A 22295-nucleotide genomic window follows, 5' to 3' on the forward strand; every position below is an offset into this window, starting at 1 on the left:
CATATAATTAGATTTTTGTCACATAAAAATACACAAGTAGAAAATACCTCTACCATAAAAATAATTCAAATAATTGATGTGTGTAATGAGCCACAATCAGATGAAGCTATTAATTGCCATGACTTTTTTTAAGCTTTGATTGTTTAAAATAGTCAGTAACAATAAATTATACTAAAAGGCAATCAACAGCTAAGGCTAACAGTAGAAAACACACTGATGGCCCATCACTCTAGACAATTACCAAGTATTTAATACCCTAAGTCTATGATGTCTCAACCATTTACTGCCCTTGTACACGACCGAATGCATATCCTAACTATATTTCAGTTTCAAACTGAGTGATAGCCAGGTTGAGCACTGCAAAACTGGGAGTGCTCAGTCAAGGAACGGGAGGGGAAGAAATAGAGTAAAAGGCTTTGTAATATTCTCTTGCTGACAGCCAGAGGTTCTACACATTTCAGGTTTTAAACTGCACCTTTGGCTGGATGATGAGGGTGTTTAGGAGTAAATGTGGAAATGCAAAGAGCATGTTCAAAGAGCATTGCACAGTTCTACTTAAAAATTATTGTTCTTCCAGTTAATGACTGATATTCCCCACAATCAAAAGGCTTCCTATTAGAATAACATATGTCACTACTGTGTTGGTCTGAATAGAAACTTCAAGGAACCTGAATATTTCATCATTCCTGTGGCAAGAAATACTTTTTTTTTTTCCTCTCCTTGTTTGGGTAACTCCTGTAGCACGTAATAGTCACTATGACTGCATCATACTGTGAATTACAAGTGCACTAATTCAACAGAGTATAGTTTGATGTAACGTGGGTATCCGACTTAGGAATCCACGTTGATATTTCATGCATAACACAAGAGCAAGTGACTTTTTGTAGAATAGATGATTGTCTCCTGTAGCATTCTACATTTTCACAGAAATCACTAGCATTTTTACTAAAGACATAAGCAATTTTTTAAATCTTCCATACTCATCAGCAGGATGTCGATGATGATGTCGCTTTGACAAGAAGTGCTTACAAAGTGCTAGTATTATACCCTGGCATTTATTAGATATTAATTCCAAGGATATTTTTTAATATATACATATTGTTCTGTTTACTTTTAAAGTAATTTTATTACTAATCTCTGATATTATAAAACTCTATTTTTAACCACAGATAATTTCTAAATACAAAGCATGTGAAAAGTATGTTCAGTAATCTATAGCCTTTTAAATGGAAGGCATCAAAAATATTCCTTGTGGCAGAAAAGGTCCTATAGCAGGTCTCTTAATAGCTGCTTAAATTTTGTCAATGTCAGCAAACAGACAAGGAGAAATCTGACAGGAAACCCATAAAAGGTTGGAAATATTTGTACATACCAAAAATGCTATTCTTTTGACTTCGTAACTGTATGTTTTTTACAAAAACTACTTCAATCCATCAAATTGTGTTGTTCCCCTTATGCAGACGTGCCAGTTATTTGACCATTATATTCTGCTGTTTCCATTTTGAGAATGTAGGGGATTATGCTGTCAATGGGAACATTTCCAATGAGACCAGTAAAAAATAGTTCCTCAGTAATGCTAGAGCTCATCAGCCTAAGTGCTGGCAGGCGAACCAGAATCCGGGCTAGCCTGAAAAAGAAGTTCAGTGGATTATAAATATGTACCATACCAGTCTAAAATACTTCATCCCTAAAGAATTAGATCTGCTTTTATTATTACTGTAGCTCATGAATGTGAGTAAAGAGGCAATTAAAGCTAATTGAGCTACCATAAAAGAATGGTTTCTTTTCTATCCTGCAAGTGAAACGAAAAGCCACCGGCCTTCTTTGCGTTTTTCCAGTGGAAAGGACACATTAATGCCCTTTATAGATAAAATGTGGATGTACAACCACCCAGTTCTCATGATCTGCTTTTGAAATTCCCAGCTCTGGAAGAACTTCATAGCTCAGGACAATGCCGAGACTAATAATATTCATACTGGCTAGTGAAAACATCTGCACAATTTTAAGAGTAAAATGCTTAATTAAAATTTAAACCATAAACAGCATAGTCCTCAGTTGCCTAGCAACTTAATGACAAACCAGATACACAGTCCCATTCTTGCTTTGTATAAAAGGAAGTAAGAGAATCTGCTTCTGGTGAGAAAAGCAATTGGGAGGGATGTGCTGTTACTCATGTATATTGCCAAACGTTGTGGGTTTTTACATACCAGGATGTTAACAGACACCCAGTATAATTAAGTGATTGTATTGAATTCTGGACTTTTCAGCACATTTGAAATGTAGGACAGCAATAAAAACGTATCTGCTGTGTTTTTATGGGAGCTGTATATCATAAATGTCAAAATAAAGAAATTTCCTGATCCAGAGCCAGGTAATAGCAAACTTTAGGCAGCACTGAATACAGGCCTCTGAAAAATGCTTAAGTATGTATGGAGGAATGATATAGAGTCCATGCTGCAAATATACCATGTGTCTTATAAACTTTAAAGGAAAACTGCAAAAAGATTCAAGTGGTGATCTTGTTTTTGTGAAAATTGCAACACTTGTGCTTCTATGACAATTTGTGCCAGCACTCGGTTGCTCAGAAATAATCAGATTTGTACTGAAAACTTATCTATTGGTGAGCATGGGGATAGAGAAATTTCAGTTAAAATACAGGTCGCTTGTTTGGGAACGTAACTCTCCAATTTCCTTCCCTGAGCCACTCCCAAGAAAAGTATATGGAACAAATTCTGTATTTCTTTTTATGGCAGATATCCAGCTCTCATGCATCAAGCCAGAATAATCGAACTGTACACAGAACAACAATATGGGATTTGAAGATGTGTCTGAAGTAGCAAATCCCATCTTCACTACATCTAGTGGGAAATCCTGATGCCCTTTCTGTTGCCCCATACAATGTTAACTCTGTAAGATCAGTGCAGAAACCAGTTTCTGAGGCAGGAGAAGCTCGCTCTCCCACCACAGGCTTTTTTTTTTTTTTTTTTTTTTTTTTTTTTTTTTTTTTTAAGTTACACTACCCTCCAACCTTGCTTAAGTGTATGGGATTGCATGCTGCTTTACATGGGAATACCCTTCACAGTAAAAGAGATTATGTTCTGGGATATATTGCAGATAGAAGTTAGAATTTCCTTTGTAGCACAGAGGATCATTGTGTTGATGAACTTTAAAATAGTTTTGATAGAAATTATCAGAAAATGAGATAATTCTTTCTAGCAAGTAAGAAACAGGAACAGTTGAGAGGTAAAAAAAAAAAAAAAGGAAGATACTTTGAAAGAGAAGCCCTTGGAAATAACAAAAAAAACCCCACAACCAAGAAAAAAAGAAAGAGAAAATAAGTAGGACATGGGAATTTCTTATAAATAGAAGCTTGAGAGTTGGTTACTGTTCCCCACATGTAATCCTTATTTTTCCAAGTTTTGTAAACTGACCGTTTAAATGCTTTTCTGCATATGCAACTTGATAAACAGTTACAGGGTGATAATCACTTATTATCACAATGCCTCTGACAACTAACTTGAAAAAAGAGGCAGTTTGAATTAAAGAAGTTTAAGGCAGCTTAAGGCAGTTATTTTTGAGAGTTCCAAGCACGTTTACTTTTCTAAACATGGTAATAAGACTCAAAATAAACCCCGCAAATAAAATCCGGAAATTTACAGGTTTAATTTACATGGAGGAAGCTGGACTAATATTCTTGCTTCTACCTGTCCTTAAACAAACCTGCTTGCTTTTAAGAACAAGGTTCTAGTTCTTTCTCACCAATAGTCAAAAAAATAACATTTCATAAAGAAAATTTTTACATTCATGATGTTATTTTGTATTTTTGCAGCTACGGCCCGCAACATTACTTTGGGTACTATAGACAATAAATACCTATAAGTATCTTCTGGATAGGTTTTTTGTACATAGTCCTGCAATTCCATCTGTGCCTTCTCCTGGAATTTTTCTATCTGGGTTGAACTGGTCAGACCAGGGTGATCTAAAGAAACAAAACATTTCTGTATGTCGATTTTTTCCCTATACATTGTGAAATATATGTAGTTTTAAGATTCTTGCATTTAATTCCATTTAAATATTTCTCTTGTATTGTGATGTTTAACATGTTAGCTGTATAAAGGAAACCACTCAGCTGAATATTTGCTTCCTGGCTTCAGAATTAGCTTGCTTGCTTTTCTCTCTATAGGAGCCTGTATCCACAAGAAACAGGAAAAACATTAAGCCTGTTGGCATGTGGCAGGCAACAACACTCCTAATTTTTTTCTAACCTTGCTTTTTTAAAGGTGTTTCCCTCTAATTTTGACTAATTATGCTGACTAAGCAGTATCTGTTTTTTTTTCTTGACAGATCAATTGTTTGACCTTCTCAGGTCCATGTCCTGTTTTAATTCTACTGGCTCAGCTCCCGCAGACAGTCGTATGATCAGAAAATAACAGAAAATACCACGTACCTGACTGTGCCCAAATATATTCAGCATTGTGTTCAAACTAGCTCTGTCCCACTTCAAGGGAAGAGCAGCTTGAGTTTGGAGTTTCTTGCTCCTCCAATGTGAATTTGACGCCTAACAAACCTAACCCTAATGATACAACCAGCAAAAAAAAATTCCAAAAGCAAATATCTGGACACCAATATCTTCTAATTAAAGTAGGTTTTATTACAAAAAAAACATAATATCAACACAAAAAAAATACTCCAAACCCCGAATAGTAAGATTCCCCTTTTCTTCGTATTTTATTAAATTCAAAGTAGTAAAGACTTTCAAATTAAAGAATATAATTTGTATTTCTGAACAAGAGCTTCCCTATCACTCAGCCTGTCAGCAGTTTTAAATTCACCTTTCTGTGTCCCAGGAACATTTCTCTACCTTTGCTCAAAAGACTGTCACTTCACACTTCTCTAGTGTCCTTACCCTGTCATTCCAGAAAATCTCAAGTGTCTTCTTTCAATAAATCTTCGGATCTCATAAATATTGCTTTATCATGTTTTAGTTGTCTGCTGTCATTTTTTTTTTGGTAACAAATGGAAGACAGTCTGTTTACATTTAATTTTGGAGACTTTGTGCAAGTTCCATATAAAATACAGTGGTATTTCTGCTCATATTTTAGCGATCCCTCTTAGGAGTGTATTAAAAATATTAAAATTGAAGCCAGTTTCTTTTTTGCCCTGTGAGAATGTATTTCTTCTAATCTTTCCTGCCATTTACTTCACTAATATTGCCAGTACACCACAGATAAATTATTAATCACAGATTCTCAACTGAAGGTAACTGAGAGTCTAGTCTTCTAAGGTGGGTGTACAAGAAACACCTGATATGTTGGAACTGTAAGTACCATGAATATGTTGCTCCAATGGTATTTTTAAAAAAAACAGATGGTTTGTGATAAAACACTATGGAACAATCATTTTATCTGCAGCTTAACAGATCAGTTTCAAGAAATGAGTCTCATTCAAAAAACTGCTGAACATAAACACATGAATGCTTATTATTTAAAAAGATAAGGTTACTAAATTCCTTACCAGGGCTAAAGAGGACAATAGCTTTAAGGTATGCATACTCATATCCATCAATATCAAGCTTGGCCATGCTGTTACAGAACTCCTGAAGTTTCCAGATGTGTTCCATGACTTGCTTTATTCTGTCTCCAGAAAGTTTATCTACAAAAAGATATTGCTTACTTTGTCATGTGAGCATGAACTTGTCCGAGTACATTAGATTTATTAACCAATATCCTTTTATAAAACAAGTGAACTAACATTTTAAAGCTTTTTGTGTCATTCTATGATTTTCTATCTTAAAACTTAACATATAAGGGTGGCCTGAATGATTATGGAAGTGAAGATTTCTAAAGTCAAGTCAGACACAAAGACAGCAAACAGAATATTAACTCTTCTGCATAACTTTGCTTCTACAGCATAATCTGCAACACCAATCTTATTCCAGTGATGTACTCTTTTGAGCAGAGACTTTCAAATTACGGTGAATTATTCTACAAATGGCTAGAATGATTCTGGGAATGAATGAAAGCAGAAAACTAATGCTGTTGCACAATCCTAATTTTAAATTCAAACCATACTTAGCTTTTCCAGAATTGAATTCAAGACCAGTATTGACTGCTAATTTTTCCTCTGTCTGTACTTTTAGAAGTGAAGTTTTCATTTACTCTGATAAATAGTCTTTTCTCCTTCCAACGGGGTAAATTCACTCAAATACATGTAGAGAGACTCTTCCATCATTTGAAACAAAGTTCCCTAAGGTGGCCTTATGTTCTTTCTTAAAATGTTGATTTTAAAAAATATATATTATTTGTGGATAAGTTACAATTGAGTTGTATTAGCTACTGAGGTAGGGTGGGAGAGATTTCTCTCTTGATAAATACACCTTCTCTCTGACTGCATATCTGCAGAGTAGTCAAAGAATGAAAACCTTAGAGATTACATTAAGACAAATCCTTGAATATATAATTATTATTATCAAACTTCAGAGGTAAGTGTCCTGATTTGGGGTAGAACAGAACTAATTCTACTCTATGATTTTACTTTTCAGCTAAAGCTCTTCTGATTAACTGCCCTTTCTGGAGCTAACAGCATATTTTCACAGACTGCTTCTAGCAGTGATAAGATGCTCCATGTTTAGAGTTACTGCCAGGGATTGGTGTGCAGACCAAGGCCACTGCTAAGCTTGTATCCCACACAGAGGGGGGCAGAGAGTGCCCCGCACCTGCGGGGAGGAGCGGACAGGTACGTGACCCTACGATCCACCAGTGGGGCATTCCATCCCATACTCATCCTATTGAGTATGAGAGCTGGGGGATCAGGAGGGGCAGGAGCCCTTCCGTCGCCCTTCCGCCTTCTTCCTCGCTTGGCTGCTCCCGCAGCGGCCGCACCCGAGGAGGATTCCATCCATCCTGCCTTTGATCTCAGCTCCCCTGTTCCTGAACCGAGTTCCAGAGTCCAGCTCCTGCACCCAGCCTGTCTGTGGCAGAGCCCAGCCTGGGACCCTCCCCTGGGGGCTGCTCCCCAGCTGGGGGGGACGGTGACGTACTGCCATCGGGGGGGGGGAAGTTAGGTTTGATTCTGGCTTTGTATATATTCCATTTTATTATCATTATTACTATTAGCAGTAGTAGTAGCATTTTCATTAAAGCTGCTTTACTTTTCTAATCAATAAGTCTCTCTCCCTTACCCCTTCCTCTTCCCCATGGAGGAGGAGAGGGGTTAACAGAAAGCATCTGTTACAGGTCTGGGGGCAGCCCCGACCCTGAACCATGACAATAAGTCAATTCATAAGGGACATTTTTTTTTCTTCTTGAGAAACACATTAGAGTCACTTTATTCCAGCCAAGGTCTCTAGTGCTAATATTTAATTTCATTGTAACTTAAATATTTTACCTTTGTACAGTTAATAGTTTACATGATCACTTAGGCCCATGTGCCTTAAACTGAATTGTGACGTAGTTTATGATTCTTTTACATATCTTCTGAAACCACAATAAAAAGATTAAACAGATGAAACATTTTTTCCACAATGTCTTGAAATAAGAATGAAAGAATAATCTGCATTTCTAAAACACACAGAATCATAGAATCACTCTGGTTGGAAGAGACCTTCAAGATCATCAAGTTGAACCACTGCCTCAGCACTGCCAGGTCCCCACTGACCCATGCCCCTCAGCATCACATCTCCACAGCTTTGAAATCCTCCAGGGGTGGGGACTCCACCACTGCCCTGGGCAGCCTGGCACAGCCCTGGACAACCCTCAAGGGAAGGAATTTTCCCTAATACCTAACCTAAATCTCCCCTAGTGCAACCTAAGGCCGTTTCCTCTTGTCCTGTCACTTGCTACATGGGAGAAGAGACTGACCTTCACCTCACTACAACACCCTTTCAGGTAGCTGTAAAGAGAGATAAGTTCTACACATATATATCATGTGAACTGTGAGACAAGTTTTTAGTTACTCAAGATGGATCAAGACAGAAATGATGCAATGTTTTTATTTCTATATTAAGCAAGAAACAATGGTGCAGAAATACTCAGGAAAAATGAACTTGAACCCCAGAGTCTGCAAATAGCCTCGTCACTAATATGCTTCCTAGATAAAGCTCTGAAATTTATTCACTTTGTTTTGAATTTTAAAGTAGTAATACACAATATGATAACATTGCAGAACAGATAAATAAATCATCAACAAATCATAATAAACCAAATCATCCTCTTTTATTGGCCAGTCTTGGGTAACATGGTCTGACTGGAAGTACAGGCTGTAGAACAATTTTTTTTTTTTTCCTTTTTTTTTTGAGACATGGGAACAGAAGCAGAGCCAGCCTACGGCCGTAAGCACCCAACCACTTACTCCTCCACAAACTCACTGCCTGGGTTGTATGTGGAATAAACAACTGTGCTTATTTTTATAGATATAATTAACAGCTTAAATCTGTGCAAAACATACAATGTGCATGTTTCCCTGTTAGTCTTTTAAACACTGGCCTCTCTCTGGAGGAAAGGAGCATCAGTTTGTTGTATTTTGAGGACTGTCTGGAGTCTCTTAAATTACAAAACAAACCAACCAACAAAAACAGCCACACTATATTCATTAAGAAAGCACACTATTAATTTAAGAATCAAAATTTCTATCTAATTTATCATAATGAAGCTATTAGAGTAGATTAAAACAAATGTATTGCTTTCATACGTTTTATAGTTCTACAATCAAGTTTTGTTCTCCTCAGTAAAAACCTATTTTCCAGTTTTTGCTGTGTGCATAATAATGGCACCACCAAAATCAAATCTATACCAAATAGTATTCTGTAACTACTTCTAACTCCCACTTTAATTTAAGCTAGCTTTCATCTAATATGCTGTGTTTGCAGAATTTAAAGCTGCTAGTATTGTTCTTTCTCCTATTAAAAATGGAATGTTATTTTCATGCTAATCTATCATATTCATTGGGAGCATCCTTAAAGAAAAGAATGAAAAAAGCAATCATAGCAGATTATCATCCATTCTAGATAATAGTCATCAATATCAACAGACCAACACAGAATTAAAAAATATAATTACATAAATCTTCTTAAGAGCGTCAAGAAAATAAGTTGTTTAATGCTTCAGATGGCACTTCAAAATACATTACTCATTACTGCATTATAGCAGTATCCAAAACCATGATACTTGCAAGAATATTCTTGTTGTTCCACTTGACAAATGCTAGAGCCTTACACAGCAAAGAGAAGAACTGAAGTTCTGGAAGGAAAAAAAAAAAATCTGGTGTGGTTTGGAAGGAGGTATCATTATTCTAAAAGGAAAACAAAAATATATCTGGAAAGGAGGAAAGCTCTGCGAGCACACCCAACTTTAGGATGTACTTGTCCTTCTCTATACTGCCAGTCAGATGCAGAAGAGGGGAAAATACACCTTCCAGCCTTATCCTCATTTCTGCTGTGGATGCCTCTGTCCCACAGAGACCTCTGTAATGTCAGTGCAAAACAAGCTGTAGTTCTGAGGAAAGGTAATTATGAAAGAACAAGCTTCACCTTCCTCTGGATGCTGGGCAACAATTCTGCTGTCAATTACGAAACACCTTGTGAGAAATGTCATACAAATGTCCCTTTCATGATCACCGGTGTGACCACGTCTAAAAATCACAGGCTGAAAACATACCTTCCTGTATGCTGTTCTGGAGATGGTTGACAATAGCTGCTAGGATAGTGGACAGACTCATCACCTGTGCACACTGTGCCAGGCCTAAGGTAAAAAGCTCATTCCAGCAGGCACGCACGAGGCTTGTATTACAGTCCTGCCTATAAACAACAGAAAATCAAACAAGTTTTTGTAGTTTTCATATCAGGTTGGTATTACCCTAGGTGTAATAATCGTAACAATTAATAATGAGGATTAACATATTTGTAAAACGCTTTACTAAAAGCATATATTAGCAAATTACAAGTATCTCACAAAGAAAACCAAAAGTGATAGGCCGACTACAGGAAACCATTTCAGGTTATCTGTAAAATGGTGCACACCAGTTCTTTACCAAGATATATTTCTACAAATTAAATGCTTGTTTTTGATTCAGCTTTAGCTTCTGTAACCACAGTAACATCAGAAATTGTCATTATCCTCTCCTCTGCCATCTTCTACTTTATTCTTCAAAACGGAGAATATTGCATAGTCTTCACACATTTTAAACAATTCATTAAAAATAAAACAATGTAGTCTATTTAATTTTAAAAATTCAATTTAAAAATTCAAAATAGCTGAGAAGAGTTCAGATCAGTGCTTGAATTCCTTAGAAAGCAAACATCCAAGGGAACATGTCTGTTTACCCCAGGGCCTGAAAGGCAGGGATGGACCTGGCCCAGTGCATCGAGAGGAACAGCAGCCGCGACGCCGACTCACAGATGTAGTGCACGTTAAGGTACTCCGGCATTGGGCTGGGCATTGTCAGCTGCACAAAATAAAAGCACAGTACCACACCCACAGTTCACACATAGCCACACTTTTATTATGATTTAAGTAATCATAAAAAGCAAAAACTTTCAAACTGCTCTCATAGTCTGTCACAAGCAACTGTGTGATGAGAAATCGTCAAAGCCAAACTGTATTACTGGCAAGGAATGCAAAATGGGAAAAGGAGACAAGAAATTATGTGCAAGAAAGCTCAAATGTTTCTTTTTAAAATGCTCTAATATTAATTTAATAATAATTAAATGTGTAAATTTCATTGCTGTGAGGCATTGCCTAGCATCACAGGGCTATAAAATATCCTTTAAAACTTTTTAAAAAGAAGCAAAATGAAATCTAAATATCTAAAATGGGACAGTCATGTAAAAGGAATCTACAATCACCAAATTAATGGGAACAAGCAGGCTATGATAAAAGTTTGAGCATGTAAGTATCTTATTTCAGTAATAATATTTGTATTTATTGAAACAGTGCAGTTTGATTACACCAAGATGAACACCCTTATTGCTTCTTGCACACTGTTTATCAACGTGTGTGTATTCCTCTGAAGCATCTATAAATGCATGACCTTTTTCAGTAGTCTAATCATAAGCATCTAGAAGTTACTGTTACTTCTCTTTACATGAGGGACCCTTTCAGATGAAAGTTTTACACTATCTAGAATTATAAATTAAGACATCGTATTAGATGGATGATATGGGAAGTGATTATCAACAGCACTGGAAAATGAAATAAATTTTAAAACATCCTTCTCTCTATGAAAGTCTTATGAAATAACACCTGTACTCTTTAAATCCAGCATGCAAGAGTGAAAACTGTATTAGAAGCTTTGTAACAGTAGACATTTTCCTATATTCTATTGCCAAAATTAAATATAAGGATAAAGAACACATAGTAAACTTATTTTGGGTTATGGCATTTAAAGCAGCACGTACCTTAAATGTGACATGTGTATCTGTAAGTAGGGGTCCTTCCACTTCAATAATTGGTGTTGACTGATCTCTACTGATTACATGAATATTCCCTCCTCCGGTAGGATCAATCCCATCTGCCAAGTTTTGAGCTGCTGTACCATCTGTGGTATTAAGTGCTTTAGCCAAAGTATCAAATGCCCTGGAAAAAAACAGAAAAGTAATAAACAACAAGAGAGTGCTTCCTTACACCTTAAAAAATAAATCAGAGCAGTGGTCAAATTAAACACTATAAAGCATTTCCACTTAGAGGTAACACATACAGGAACTGTTTATGCTAAGACACAAGGCCAGAATTTCATTACAACCTGGCCCCTCTGTACTGTTTGGACATTAATAAAAGGAACAGATCTGCCCATATATTGTTGGTAATAGATCTCCCCTGAAGGCAAGTAATGTGTTTGCTACTGTAAATCCTGCTACAATAGTTTTATGCTAGTAATTGTATTAGTAAAGGGGTCTCTTGCACTTACCATTCACTATCCCCCCTTCTCACCTTAGAATGTTTATTAGATAATGTGAAGATTACAGACCAAATGTGCTCTGAAGAACACCCAGCAGTCCCTATCCTTGATGTCCATTTTCTTGCAACAGTGGAGAAGAGTGTGGTTCTCTTCTAGACAATATGCCTGAACTTCCTTTCCCTTAAGATGAGATATGGCCAAACACTCCTGATCTCACAGTACAGACAGTAATGCAAGAGAGACTGGTCCCTGGAATGCTTTCTGCTCAAGCTGTTGCCTGGCCATTGCTGAAATAAGGCAGTGTAAATTCCCTTCTCACGGTAACAGAGCTTAGATTTAAAGAAGAAATTTGTGCTCCCATTTCATACCAGTGGACCACACTACAGTAAAGTCCTATTTTTTTGCCAGTATTTTTGTCAAGAGCTTTGAGGGGGATGCAAGTTGTGGGTTTTTTTTTATGCTTTCAAGAAAGAGTACGAGGTTGACACAAGTCAAAGTTGCAGTGTGAAGTATTTTTAAATATCAGTTTACTCACCTGAAGAGTTTAAATAAAAGACTTAAGAGCCTAAAGTTAAGATCCTCTTAAAAATCTTCTACTTGAGAAATAATACACAGTTTTGAAGCCATGCATTTCACTATACTGCCAATTTATGTTGTCCTTCAACCTATCCCTCCCACCCTCCTCACGCCCCAAAAAAATCCCTGAACAAAAACCCCACCAAAACCCCTCAACCATAAAAATCTCAAGCTCTGATGGAAGTTTTAAGATTCCACATTCCTTTTTCCCCATTTTTCTCATTAATAAAGACAACAAAGACATCAAACTTTCTAAACAACAACAATAAAAAAATTAAAATCTTAGTTTAACTGTATTTTCCCTACATTGCCAGCAGGTATTTATAGTAGCACAATCTCAAAAAGAAATTTGCAGTAATACAGACCCCTAAAGAGCATGGCTAAGTGTATGAAAATGGCACAGAAACTTCCATATAACAAGCTTATCAAAGAAAACAGTATTGAAGTGTTACTATTCTCAAGGTCACAAAGCAGTAATTTATTATTTTCCTGAGTCTGAAACCTGGTCTAGCGTCAGAACACTGTATCTGTAACACAGGACTAAGTTCTTCACCAAGAGGACAACAGCTAAACCTGAATTTCTGAAGGACTGTTTTTGTGTTTCATAGCAGGGAGCACTCTCTGTCTTTGGTGTCACAACACTAACTTGTCAATAAGTTTACACCACACAGAATATAAATTGCTAAAGAAAACGCCAATATAAATGCATACCGTGTAATCTCACTTGTGGATTGCTCTTCTTGTTGAACTTCAGAGGTATCACCATTATTCAGTGACTCACTGAGATTAGCAAGAGATGTTACAACATTTGCTAGTGTTCCTAAAGCACCCTGGCTTGTTTCAGCCTGGAAAGGAAGATCAAAATGATAGGTGATGTATCATACATAAATTTATCCCATTTTTAGTCCTGTGTTCTTTTTCCCTTACGTAAATCCTTCCCCCTGAACACCCACAGGAAGAACAATGGCTCACAATCACCTTTAAATCCTAGTGTAATGATCACTCCTAGCCCCAGCTGACATATCATGTGGGGAACTACCTGTGGCTGACCTGCAGAAATATGCCTGGAAAAGAAATCATGTTCCTGTTGATCAGCTCATTACTTCCGTTTGTGCACATCTTCGGGCTTACCTCAACCTTTGCTTCTCAAGATATCTGTGTATATGTGTACAGCTAAGATAATCTGAACAAATAAATAAATTTGTTTAGAATTTAACTGAAAGACATACCTTGGAGTCAGCAGCTACGAGGACTGTGCCATCATCCCTGATCAAAGGCTGCTGAATATTCACAAGCATTCCTGGATCAAGAAGACCTGCTGACCTGTTCAAAAGCATAAAGCATCTGACAGTCAATAGAATTTTACAGTCATCAGAAGAATGCATAACTACCCATGTCAGAATAAAAGGTATTATCAATTTTTAAACTGACATTTAATGAGGTTCAGGGTTTATTCATCAGGACTTAAACCTTTCATAGAGAATGGTTGAGGTTGGAAGGTACCCTAGAGATCATCTAATCCAACCTCCCTGCCATGGGCAAGGACACCTTCCAACTAGACCAGGTTGCTCAAGGCTTCATCCAGCCTGGCCTTGAACACCTCCAGGAAGGGGCATCCACAACCTCTCTGGGCAATCTAGTCCAGCGTCTCACCACCCTCCTACTGAAGAACTTCTTCCTAAGATCCAGTCTAAACCTGCTCTCCTTCAGTTTAAAACCCACTTCCACTTGTCCTGTCGCTGCACACTCTTGTGAAAAGTCCCTCTCCAGCCTTTCTGTAGGTTCCCTTCAGGTATTGGAAAGCAGTTGTAAGGTTCTCCTGGAGTCTTCTCCAGGCTGAACAATCCTAGCCTATCTTCATAGCAGAGATGCTTCAGCCCCTGGATCAACTTTTTGGGCTGCCTCTGGACTCGTTCCAACAGATCTATGTCCCTTTTATGGTGAAGACACCAGAACTGGACGCAGTATTCAAGCTGGGGTCTCCCAAGAGCAGAGTAAAGGGGGAGATTCACCTCCCTTGACCTGCTGGCCACCCCCTTCTTGGTGCATCCCAGGATGTGGCTGGCCTTCTGGGCTGCATGAGCACACTGCCAGCTCATGCTGAGCTTCATGTCAATTGACAGCCTCAAAGTCCTTCTCCTCAGGGTTCCTCTCAACCAGCTCTGTACCCAGTTTGTAATTGTGTCTGGGATTGGCCCGACACAGGTGCAGGACCCTGCACCTTGACTTGTTGAAACTCATGCCGTTTGTATTGGCCCATTTCTCAAGCCTGTCAAGGTCCTTCCGGATGGCCTCTCTTCCTCCAGTGAGTCCAGCACACCACACAGCTTAGTGTCACTGGCAAACTTGCTGAGGGTCCACTCAGTGTCACCATCCATGTCACTCACAAAGATGTTAAACAGCACTGGACCCAGAACAGACCCCTGAGGAACTCCTCTAGCCACTGGTCACCACCTGGACTTTGAGCCGTTGATTACAACTCTTTGAGTGCGACCTTCTAGACAGTTCCTTATCCACTGAGTGGTCCATCCATCAAGTCCACGTCTCTCCATCTTAAAGACAAGGATGTCATGTGGGACAGTGTCATGTAAGCCTTTATGAAACAGTTTCCAAAAAGTAGCTTGAAAGAGGAAAAGTGGAATATGTTTTCCTTTCCTCTGCAAAAATAAATGACAGCTCCCCAAACAGATATCCTCTTTTTATGCTGGTTTATTCTGTCTTAAGGAAAATTGTTGTCTTCTCATGCTCTCAGAAGTCACTTAACAGCTCTAGAGTTATGCATTAGGCTTTAGAGGAAGGCATAGCTATGCATTCCAAGTTAAACAACGGACAGCACTGAAGAAAAAGGAGTATGTCAGAAAAAACGTATTTTACGTTCCAAACTACAGCCACCATAACCAGTCATGTAATCAGGGTCTGAATAAAATCTGCTGCCTTTATATCTGCTACTATTTGACCAAACATCCCTTCCATTTGCTATATGTAATTTAGGGAGACAGAGGGAAGTCTTTGCAGCCAGCAAACGCAAGTTTATTTGTTACTTATGTAGCACTCCAAGTGTGCATAACCCAATACAAATGCTAGCCTGACAGGTTCAGGCTACAGGGAATTTATAGTTAAGCTAACGTTGTGAACTACCACAGGCAGCAAATTATCATCCTGCATGCAAATCTGAACCCTACATAAATAGAGTCACACTTAATGACTACAATATTGTTTATAGGATTGTAAGGACAAGGGAATCTCAAAGCAGCAAATGTGTCTATGAGCAGTATTTTTTAACAATCTGATTGGCAAATGAGAATGCTGAAAAACAATTCTGCAAGAAATCTGCAGTCCAGTCTTCCTAAGTGCAGTGTAATTTGTTGAACAAAGTATTTATATTAAAATAATTGAAAAAACCCCACCCTGAATATTTAGTTCTAGTATCTTTATGTGATTATCCATTCACAAACTAACTGACCCTACAGTTCCAAAAATGTGATATTTAACCTAGAGTTCTTTCTTATTCTATTCTTAAAAGACGAAACTTGCCTCTATTTATTATATGCATTTCCATATGCACTGCCTATGGAGACAACTGAGAGCATGGGAACGTCTCAAGGTGTCTTCCATACAGTAAGAGGAAGTTGCTGCTCTTGAAGCTGGTCCCTTGGGCTCTGAATCAGCAGCAGTCCCTTTTACTATTGTCTTTAGGAGAAGGAAAACCACACCCACCATTGCAGACTGGATTTCACGGAAGTGCTAACCTGAATGCTTCACAGCATAAGCCTACATGCTTTTGACTTGAGTATCACCCATTTGCTCTGCCTGTGCTTTGACCTGGCTGAACAAGAGACAGCTCTGAACTGAAAATAATCCAGTTGTACTCAGATGGAAAAACTTCCGAGGAACAGAACAGTCTGGGCTGGTCTCGGTAATGGAGACATGATTTGTGACCTGGAGCTCTTTTCCACCCAATTCTTAAAAGCAGAGGGGAAAAAATAGTACAGGTATGCCTGCAAAGTGATATAAACCAATAACTTTAAACAAGACCCATTAAAATGAGGTACTCACCGTGTCCCATCTTTATCTGCCACAAACGTTGGAGTTGCTATTAGAGGACTTCGCAGATCTTTTCTGATGTAGATTTTCTCAGTGGAAGCAGCACAGTTGGTCGGTTTTTCACGCTGCACGTCAAAGGGCTTTCTTTCACTCTGAACCGCAAAATACAGAGAGAGAAACACCCGTATTTGAAAGGAAATAATTAAACTGAAAAATACAAAAGGAAAGTAAAATTCTTACAGTAGGATTTTAGTTTGCACAGTTATGATGGTGTATAAGCTCAGTCCAAAACCGGAAATTTAATACGAAAACTGAAGAAACACAGGCTCTAATTTTACTCTACCTGTAATTATGTACATTTTTAACTAAGAAAGTCACAGATTGATCATTTGCTTTACGTTTTGCTGAACTGGAATCAGAGATTGCTGTTTCATTGGCATTTAATATGATGGGACCGTTCCGCAAAATGTATTTTCACATTGTTTATTTTTTTACAGGTAAAGCTATCCCTAAACGTCAGATGCAGTCATACATAGATGCAGATGACTCAAAACGAGGCAAAGCCAGAAGGAAGCCAGAAAAAGTCAAGACAGGCAAGTCACATGAGACATGCAGGTTAATTGCCTGGGAGATGAGTCTTTGCATGATATGCAATTCACTTGCATCCATTCATTCTACTCAATTAGTGAACAGTGTTCAAAACTAACCTTTTCAGAATTTAAAATATTTCTACTTGGTAACTGGAAGCTCAGTCTCCAGTGTGCAAAACAAGTGTGGTAAGTCTTGTAACAAAAATAGTAAGAAGCAGTATCTTTGTAATTTTAAGGGAAGTGAAAAGTGCATCTTTATAATATTATGGTATTAAACAGATTACAGAAAGTTATCCACAGTCTAAGTCACTGAACTTTACAAACTCCTCTATAGTTTGGCATAACATTTGACGGCATCGATTTTTCACCTGAAAATGAGGATAATAGAATGAATAAAAGGCTATGAAGATAATATAAACAATTATAATAAGTGTTGGACCAATAGTAAGTCTCACAACACTTGCAAATGTAAGGCATGATATAAATGGAGACAATATTTCTGTGCTATTCATTGTACCATTTATCATACAGCAGTTACTGCTTTAGAAGATTAGCATTATTAACATGCAAACAAAAGAAAAACCAACCCTCCTCTATAGCCCTTTTGAATGTAACAGTAAAAGACATGTGTGTTTCTCTCTCACGTCATCACCAGCAAGATGCATTTAGCTCCTGATTTTATTTTTGCTCATGTTGTTACTGTTAGCAAAATGTAGGTTCTTTGAAGTAGGTATATCCATTTTTGTTGGCACAGTGGATACATAAATATTAATCAGAAACCTGACCCAATGCCTAATAAAGTCAGTGAGCATACATCCTAATCATATTGGGGTAAGAAAGGTGTAACTTCTGGAAATGCAGCAGTTTCTTCTGTACAAATGTCTCCCCTTGTAGTCAGCACAGTATGTGAAAAGCACAGCAATCATCATTACAGGTCTGGAGTTCCAGAGTGCAAGTACAACAAAGTAAAATCTCTATTTACAACTTAAAGTTCTGTCTCCTTTTGAACTCAGTGGCTGGAACTTTTCCTGCCAAGATCAGAGTGGAAAGAGAAAAGTATTTGTTGCTTCACCTGAAATTCTCCATAAATTTATCGCAAAACTACCAGATAATAGTCTTCATGAAGTGCTGAAGAAGCAAAATACATCAAAGGAGGTATTTGGATGCTAGCACTGGAATTGTATGAAGCACTGCATACAAACATGAATGTATATTGTTTAAAACATTACAGTTTAGACAATGCCTCATAATACAGTGCTCACAAATGACCAAGTTAATATAAAAATATAAAAACAAACAAAAAAAAAGAGATCAACTACTTTCTATGATGGATTGAAAAGGCAGCAAAGATAAATCAGAAGTCAATTCTTAACACTGATCAGACTCAGATTTATGTGCATCCATGTCATATTTTATATTATAAATGTACACTCTTTAACATGAAGTCTAAGTGAGGCTCTAACTGGGCTCCTCAAAGACTACAGTATGAGAAATGGTCCAAATCACTACTGCACCTCAGACATATTGATGATTAAAGAAAGGTACAGCAGATGTTTTGGCTGCCAAAAGTTCTGTTTCCTTCAAGCAACATACACCAAAATGGAGAGAACATGCTACAAAGTCACAGTCCATATATTTATTATTTAGTAGGCATCGTATTACACTGGGTACTTAACACTCACATTCCATTTTCATGCCCATCTCTAGACATTTCTTAAGCCTACAAAACTGGCAGCGATTCCGATGGTGTTTATTGATGATACAGTCCTGGTTGCTACGACAACTGTAGGTCAAATTCTTCCTCACACTCCTTTTAAAGAAACCTTTGCATCCCTCGCAACTGACAGCACCATAATGACGACCTAGGAAACATATATATTACCAGACAGAAGCTATTAGTACTTTAGTGCAGACATACTTAAGCAAGTAAAACATTGTAAAAGTCACCCTTTAAATTTATTTTGTATTGCTACCATTTTGGACCACAAACACATTGTTAAAAATCTTACAGGACATTTCTTGTTTACCTACTGCCATAGCTGTTTGGTGGGAGTGAAGAGAGAAAGGCTAGGCCTATTTCTGAATGACAGGCCTGTGAAGTGGTAGTTCCCATTCTAAACAAGAACAGAAGTAGTTCTATCTGCTGTTAAGGATTATAGGCTACAGTAAAAGAACAAACAGGGATTCTTCTTTTCAGAGTTTCAAGTAATTTCAGAATATAAGTAATTTTATAATAAAATCTTAAATGCAGTCTTAATTTTAAATTCCTATACTTATCAATTCTGGTATTAATTACATAAACATTTTAAAAAGAAAAAAAGTGAGACAGAGAGACAGAAAGGTGTCTTCTCTGTAGATAAAAGCACAGCTTGCTTCCTTGGCTAGTGGAGAAGTTTTATTTTGTAGACTCCCTGTTACTGCATGGATCTGAAACACTGAGGATTCACTTGATCTCTACTTGTCTTTTTCTGTGATAGTAAAAGACCAAACTAAGAATTGTTTTCCTGGAGCAGGTAGACTTTTCTAGGTGATGTGTTTGTTTATTGTGTGGTTGCCCATAGCTGTGGGGAACTGGACAAAACGCTTCAAATACTCTCTGTTACTAGGAGGCACTCAATGATTGCTTTGTCTTTCAGCACTTGACTATCGTACATTGTAACTGAAGTACAAACTAACGGTCTTCCAGGCACAGACTAACGATTCTTTGTGCATAGATACAAAGCATTAATGTTATCTTTTTCCATTTTAGACTCAACTGCATTTGCCACCATCATGGCTAAAAAGAGTTAAACACACAAAACCTCCTCCCTTCGTCCCAATCAAGTTTCTTGAATACTACCTTCCTATGCTTCCTTACCTGATGCTTTATCGCCACAGACTACACAATATTCTACTACCTGGGGCCGCTGCACATCAGCTTTTCCCAGCAAACGTTCCACCGAAGCAGAATCTGTGACTATCTAAAACAAAATTCCAGAGCAAAAAGTGGTAGTTAGCCAATATTTTCTTCTGACATGATAGCCAGGGGCTTCACCTACAGACCTGAGAAGACGTAGCTGAATCTGAAAGTATGACATGCATAAATACAAGTTAGAGAGAGATTGTCAGTAGTGAGACTGTTGAAACACTCACAGCGAAACAAACTCCAAACAAAACTCCAGCTTTGTTCAGTACAAGTAAACTTCTTCATTTGTGTAGTCAACAGTATTCTTGCTATTACCCTCAAACAGCTGCTATATTTTAGCCAAAAATGGTTTTATTTCAGATGCTATTCCCATCTATCCCTTCTCTAGCTATTAGGGGTGTGCAGTTCAGAGGAGACAGCTGGAAGCCGAGAACCATTACAGAAATAGTTTAGCTTCCAAAGGCCTTGGATTCCAAAGCCTCTGTTTAGAGCATCCTACTTAATACACAAAAACTGAAAAAAAAAAAAAAAACAAACACAAAAACCAAAAACAAAGCACACCACACCCCATCCCTTGGTAACATCAGATAACCCATTTAGCATAGTAAAATAAATTTTAGAAGACTGTTAATACAGCTTTTCAAATATTTATGTAAGAACGATACTTCTCCCTGTAAAATATTCTCTGTTGTAACAGTAGGAACAGGGACCAGGCAGCTTTTTTAAATTATTACATTTTTTATTTTAAGACTGCTAGGAAGAAATCTGCAATTTCACTAAAGGTAGATTATTATTTATATAATTTGTTTCACAAAGCTCCTGTTGGTCTGGATTATGCCCAAGACCAACAAACAAGTAAACCAGAAGACAGTTGCTGCTCCAAAGAGCTTTTACTGCATTTTCTTGCTATCCTATTGTGAACCTAAGTTTGTTCAGTTGAGTTCTATCTGTGAACCTTGAGCAGACTACCTGACTCCTCACAAGCACCACCTTAAGTATTTGCTTATGTCTTTGGAATTTTAATGAGAACACACAACAAGGGGTGATGAATGCAATGGAATGCATGAAGAACATGAAGACAGGAGGATTTACAATAGAATAATGAAGGCTACAATTAGTATGGTCTAATCCATGCCATTAGGTATTTAGAAAACTATTGCAGTTTGTCTTAAAACAATTATAGACTTGAACAATCTAAAAAATCAAAACCTGAAAACCGAAAATCTATGGTCTGTCTCAGTTACCGTATTTACCTGAATTCTGCCTGGCACAATGTTGTCGGTGGTGGTAAAGATGAGCTGTTTAGCATTAGATGTCTCTGGTGCTGCCAGTATCACCTTTCCTGCACCAGTTCCATCTGGACTGGCTAAAATAAACTGCTGCTTTGGAGACACAGCTGAGTCCACGGCTGTCACTATTTGGATTTTTTGACCTGTTTGCTGATCTGTCACAATCTGTAAAACACATTGAAGAATTTTATGAGCCACAGTAAACTTTACCTTTTAAAATCTTTCATTTCTTCTCAGAATTATACAATACTCTCTGGTAACTGTCCTTGTGATTTATTATTTTTCTATTTGTGCATTTATTACACTGGTGCAAAGTTATTGCAGTTACCTATGTGAATGCTGAAGCATTAAACTCAAGTACATATGTATGTAATACATATATACATATGTAACTACCACACGGACAGAAAATACTAGACAGCTGTAAAAAGTGTGAGTCTGATGTTAACAATGAAGAGACATGGGGAAATCAGATACAAGCACTGATGATATATAACTAAGACAAAAAAATAGTCTGAATAAGAAGTTAATGATATTCAGGTTCATAAGAAAAACTAATGATGTCACTGTACATGCTGCAATTTGAATCTTTGAAAAATAATACTACTGAAAAAAATGTAATCATGTACAGGAAGTATAATGACAACGTCAAAACCATTTAAAAAGTGCTTCTAGGGCTGTTCATAGGGGCAGTACCCACACCCCTGATCAACACATATACCAATAAGAGTCCATTCTGTGACAGAGGCTGCATTGCCAGGACTATTCCAAATGCCCTGGAGTACAAGATCTTTTTCTCCAGCACCACCTCTGGCAGAAATACATGGAGTACTGTAAAGGGAAAAAACTCGGCACTGAAGTACTGCAACACTCTAGTAACATTAATACTTAAAACGACCCACTGTGCAGCACTCCCAAAGGTTAACTTTAGGATAAAGAGGCTAGTCTCCCAGTGGCTCCTAAATACATCGTACAGAGACAGAGAGAGCACGAGCGACA

General features: G+C 37.6%; 1 protein-coding gene across 1 annotated transcript in view; it reads right to left on the reverse strand.

Moving 5' to 3' along the window:
• Positions 1-1401: 1401 nt before the first annotated feature.
• Positions 1402-22295, reverse strand: part of NR2C2 (nuclear receptor subfamily 2, group C, member 2) — a 28970-nt gene continuing 8076 nt past the window's right edge. The window contains exons 3-14 of the mRNA XM_008949023.1: positions 21261-21461; positions 19960-20062; positions 18785-18964; positions 16525-16672; positions 13698-13791; positions 13180-13313; positions 11393-11570; positions 10319-10440; positions 9654-9793; positions 5515-5652; positions 3874-3979; positions 1402-1627 (exon numbers count right to left, since the gene is read on the reverse strand). Of these exons, the coding sequence (XP_008947271.1) occupies positions 1453-1627; positions 3874-3979; positions 5515-5652; positions 9654-9793; positions 10319-10440; positions 11393-11570; positions 13180-13313; positions 13698-13791; positions 16525-16672; positions 18785-18964; positions 19960-20062; positions 21261-21461 (1719 nt within the window). The 3' untranslated portion in view covers positions 1402-1452. The remainder of the gene's footprint in view (positions 1628-3873; positions 3980-5514; positions 5653-9653; positions 9794-10318; positions 10441-11392; positions 11571-13179; positions 13314-13697; positions 13792-16524; positions 16673-18784; positions 18965-19959; positions 20063-21260; positions 21462-22295) is intronic.

Source organism: Merops nubicus, unplaced genomic scaffold (assembly GCF_000691845.1).
Source record: "Merops nubicus isolate BGI_N331 unplaced genomic scaffold, ASM69184v1 scaffold14631, whole genome shotgun sequence".
Taxonomy (NCBI): domain Eukaryota; kingdom Metazoa; phylum Chordata; class Aves; order Coraciiformes; family Meropidae; genus Merops; species Merops nubicus.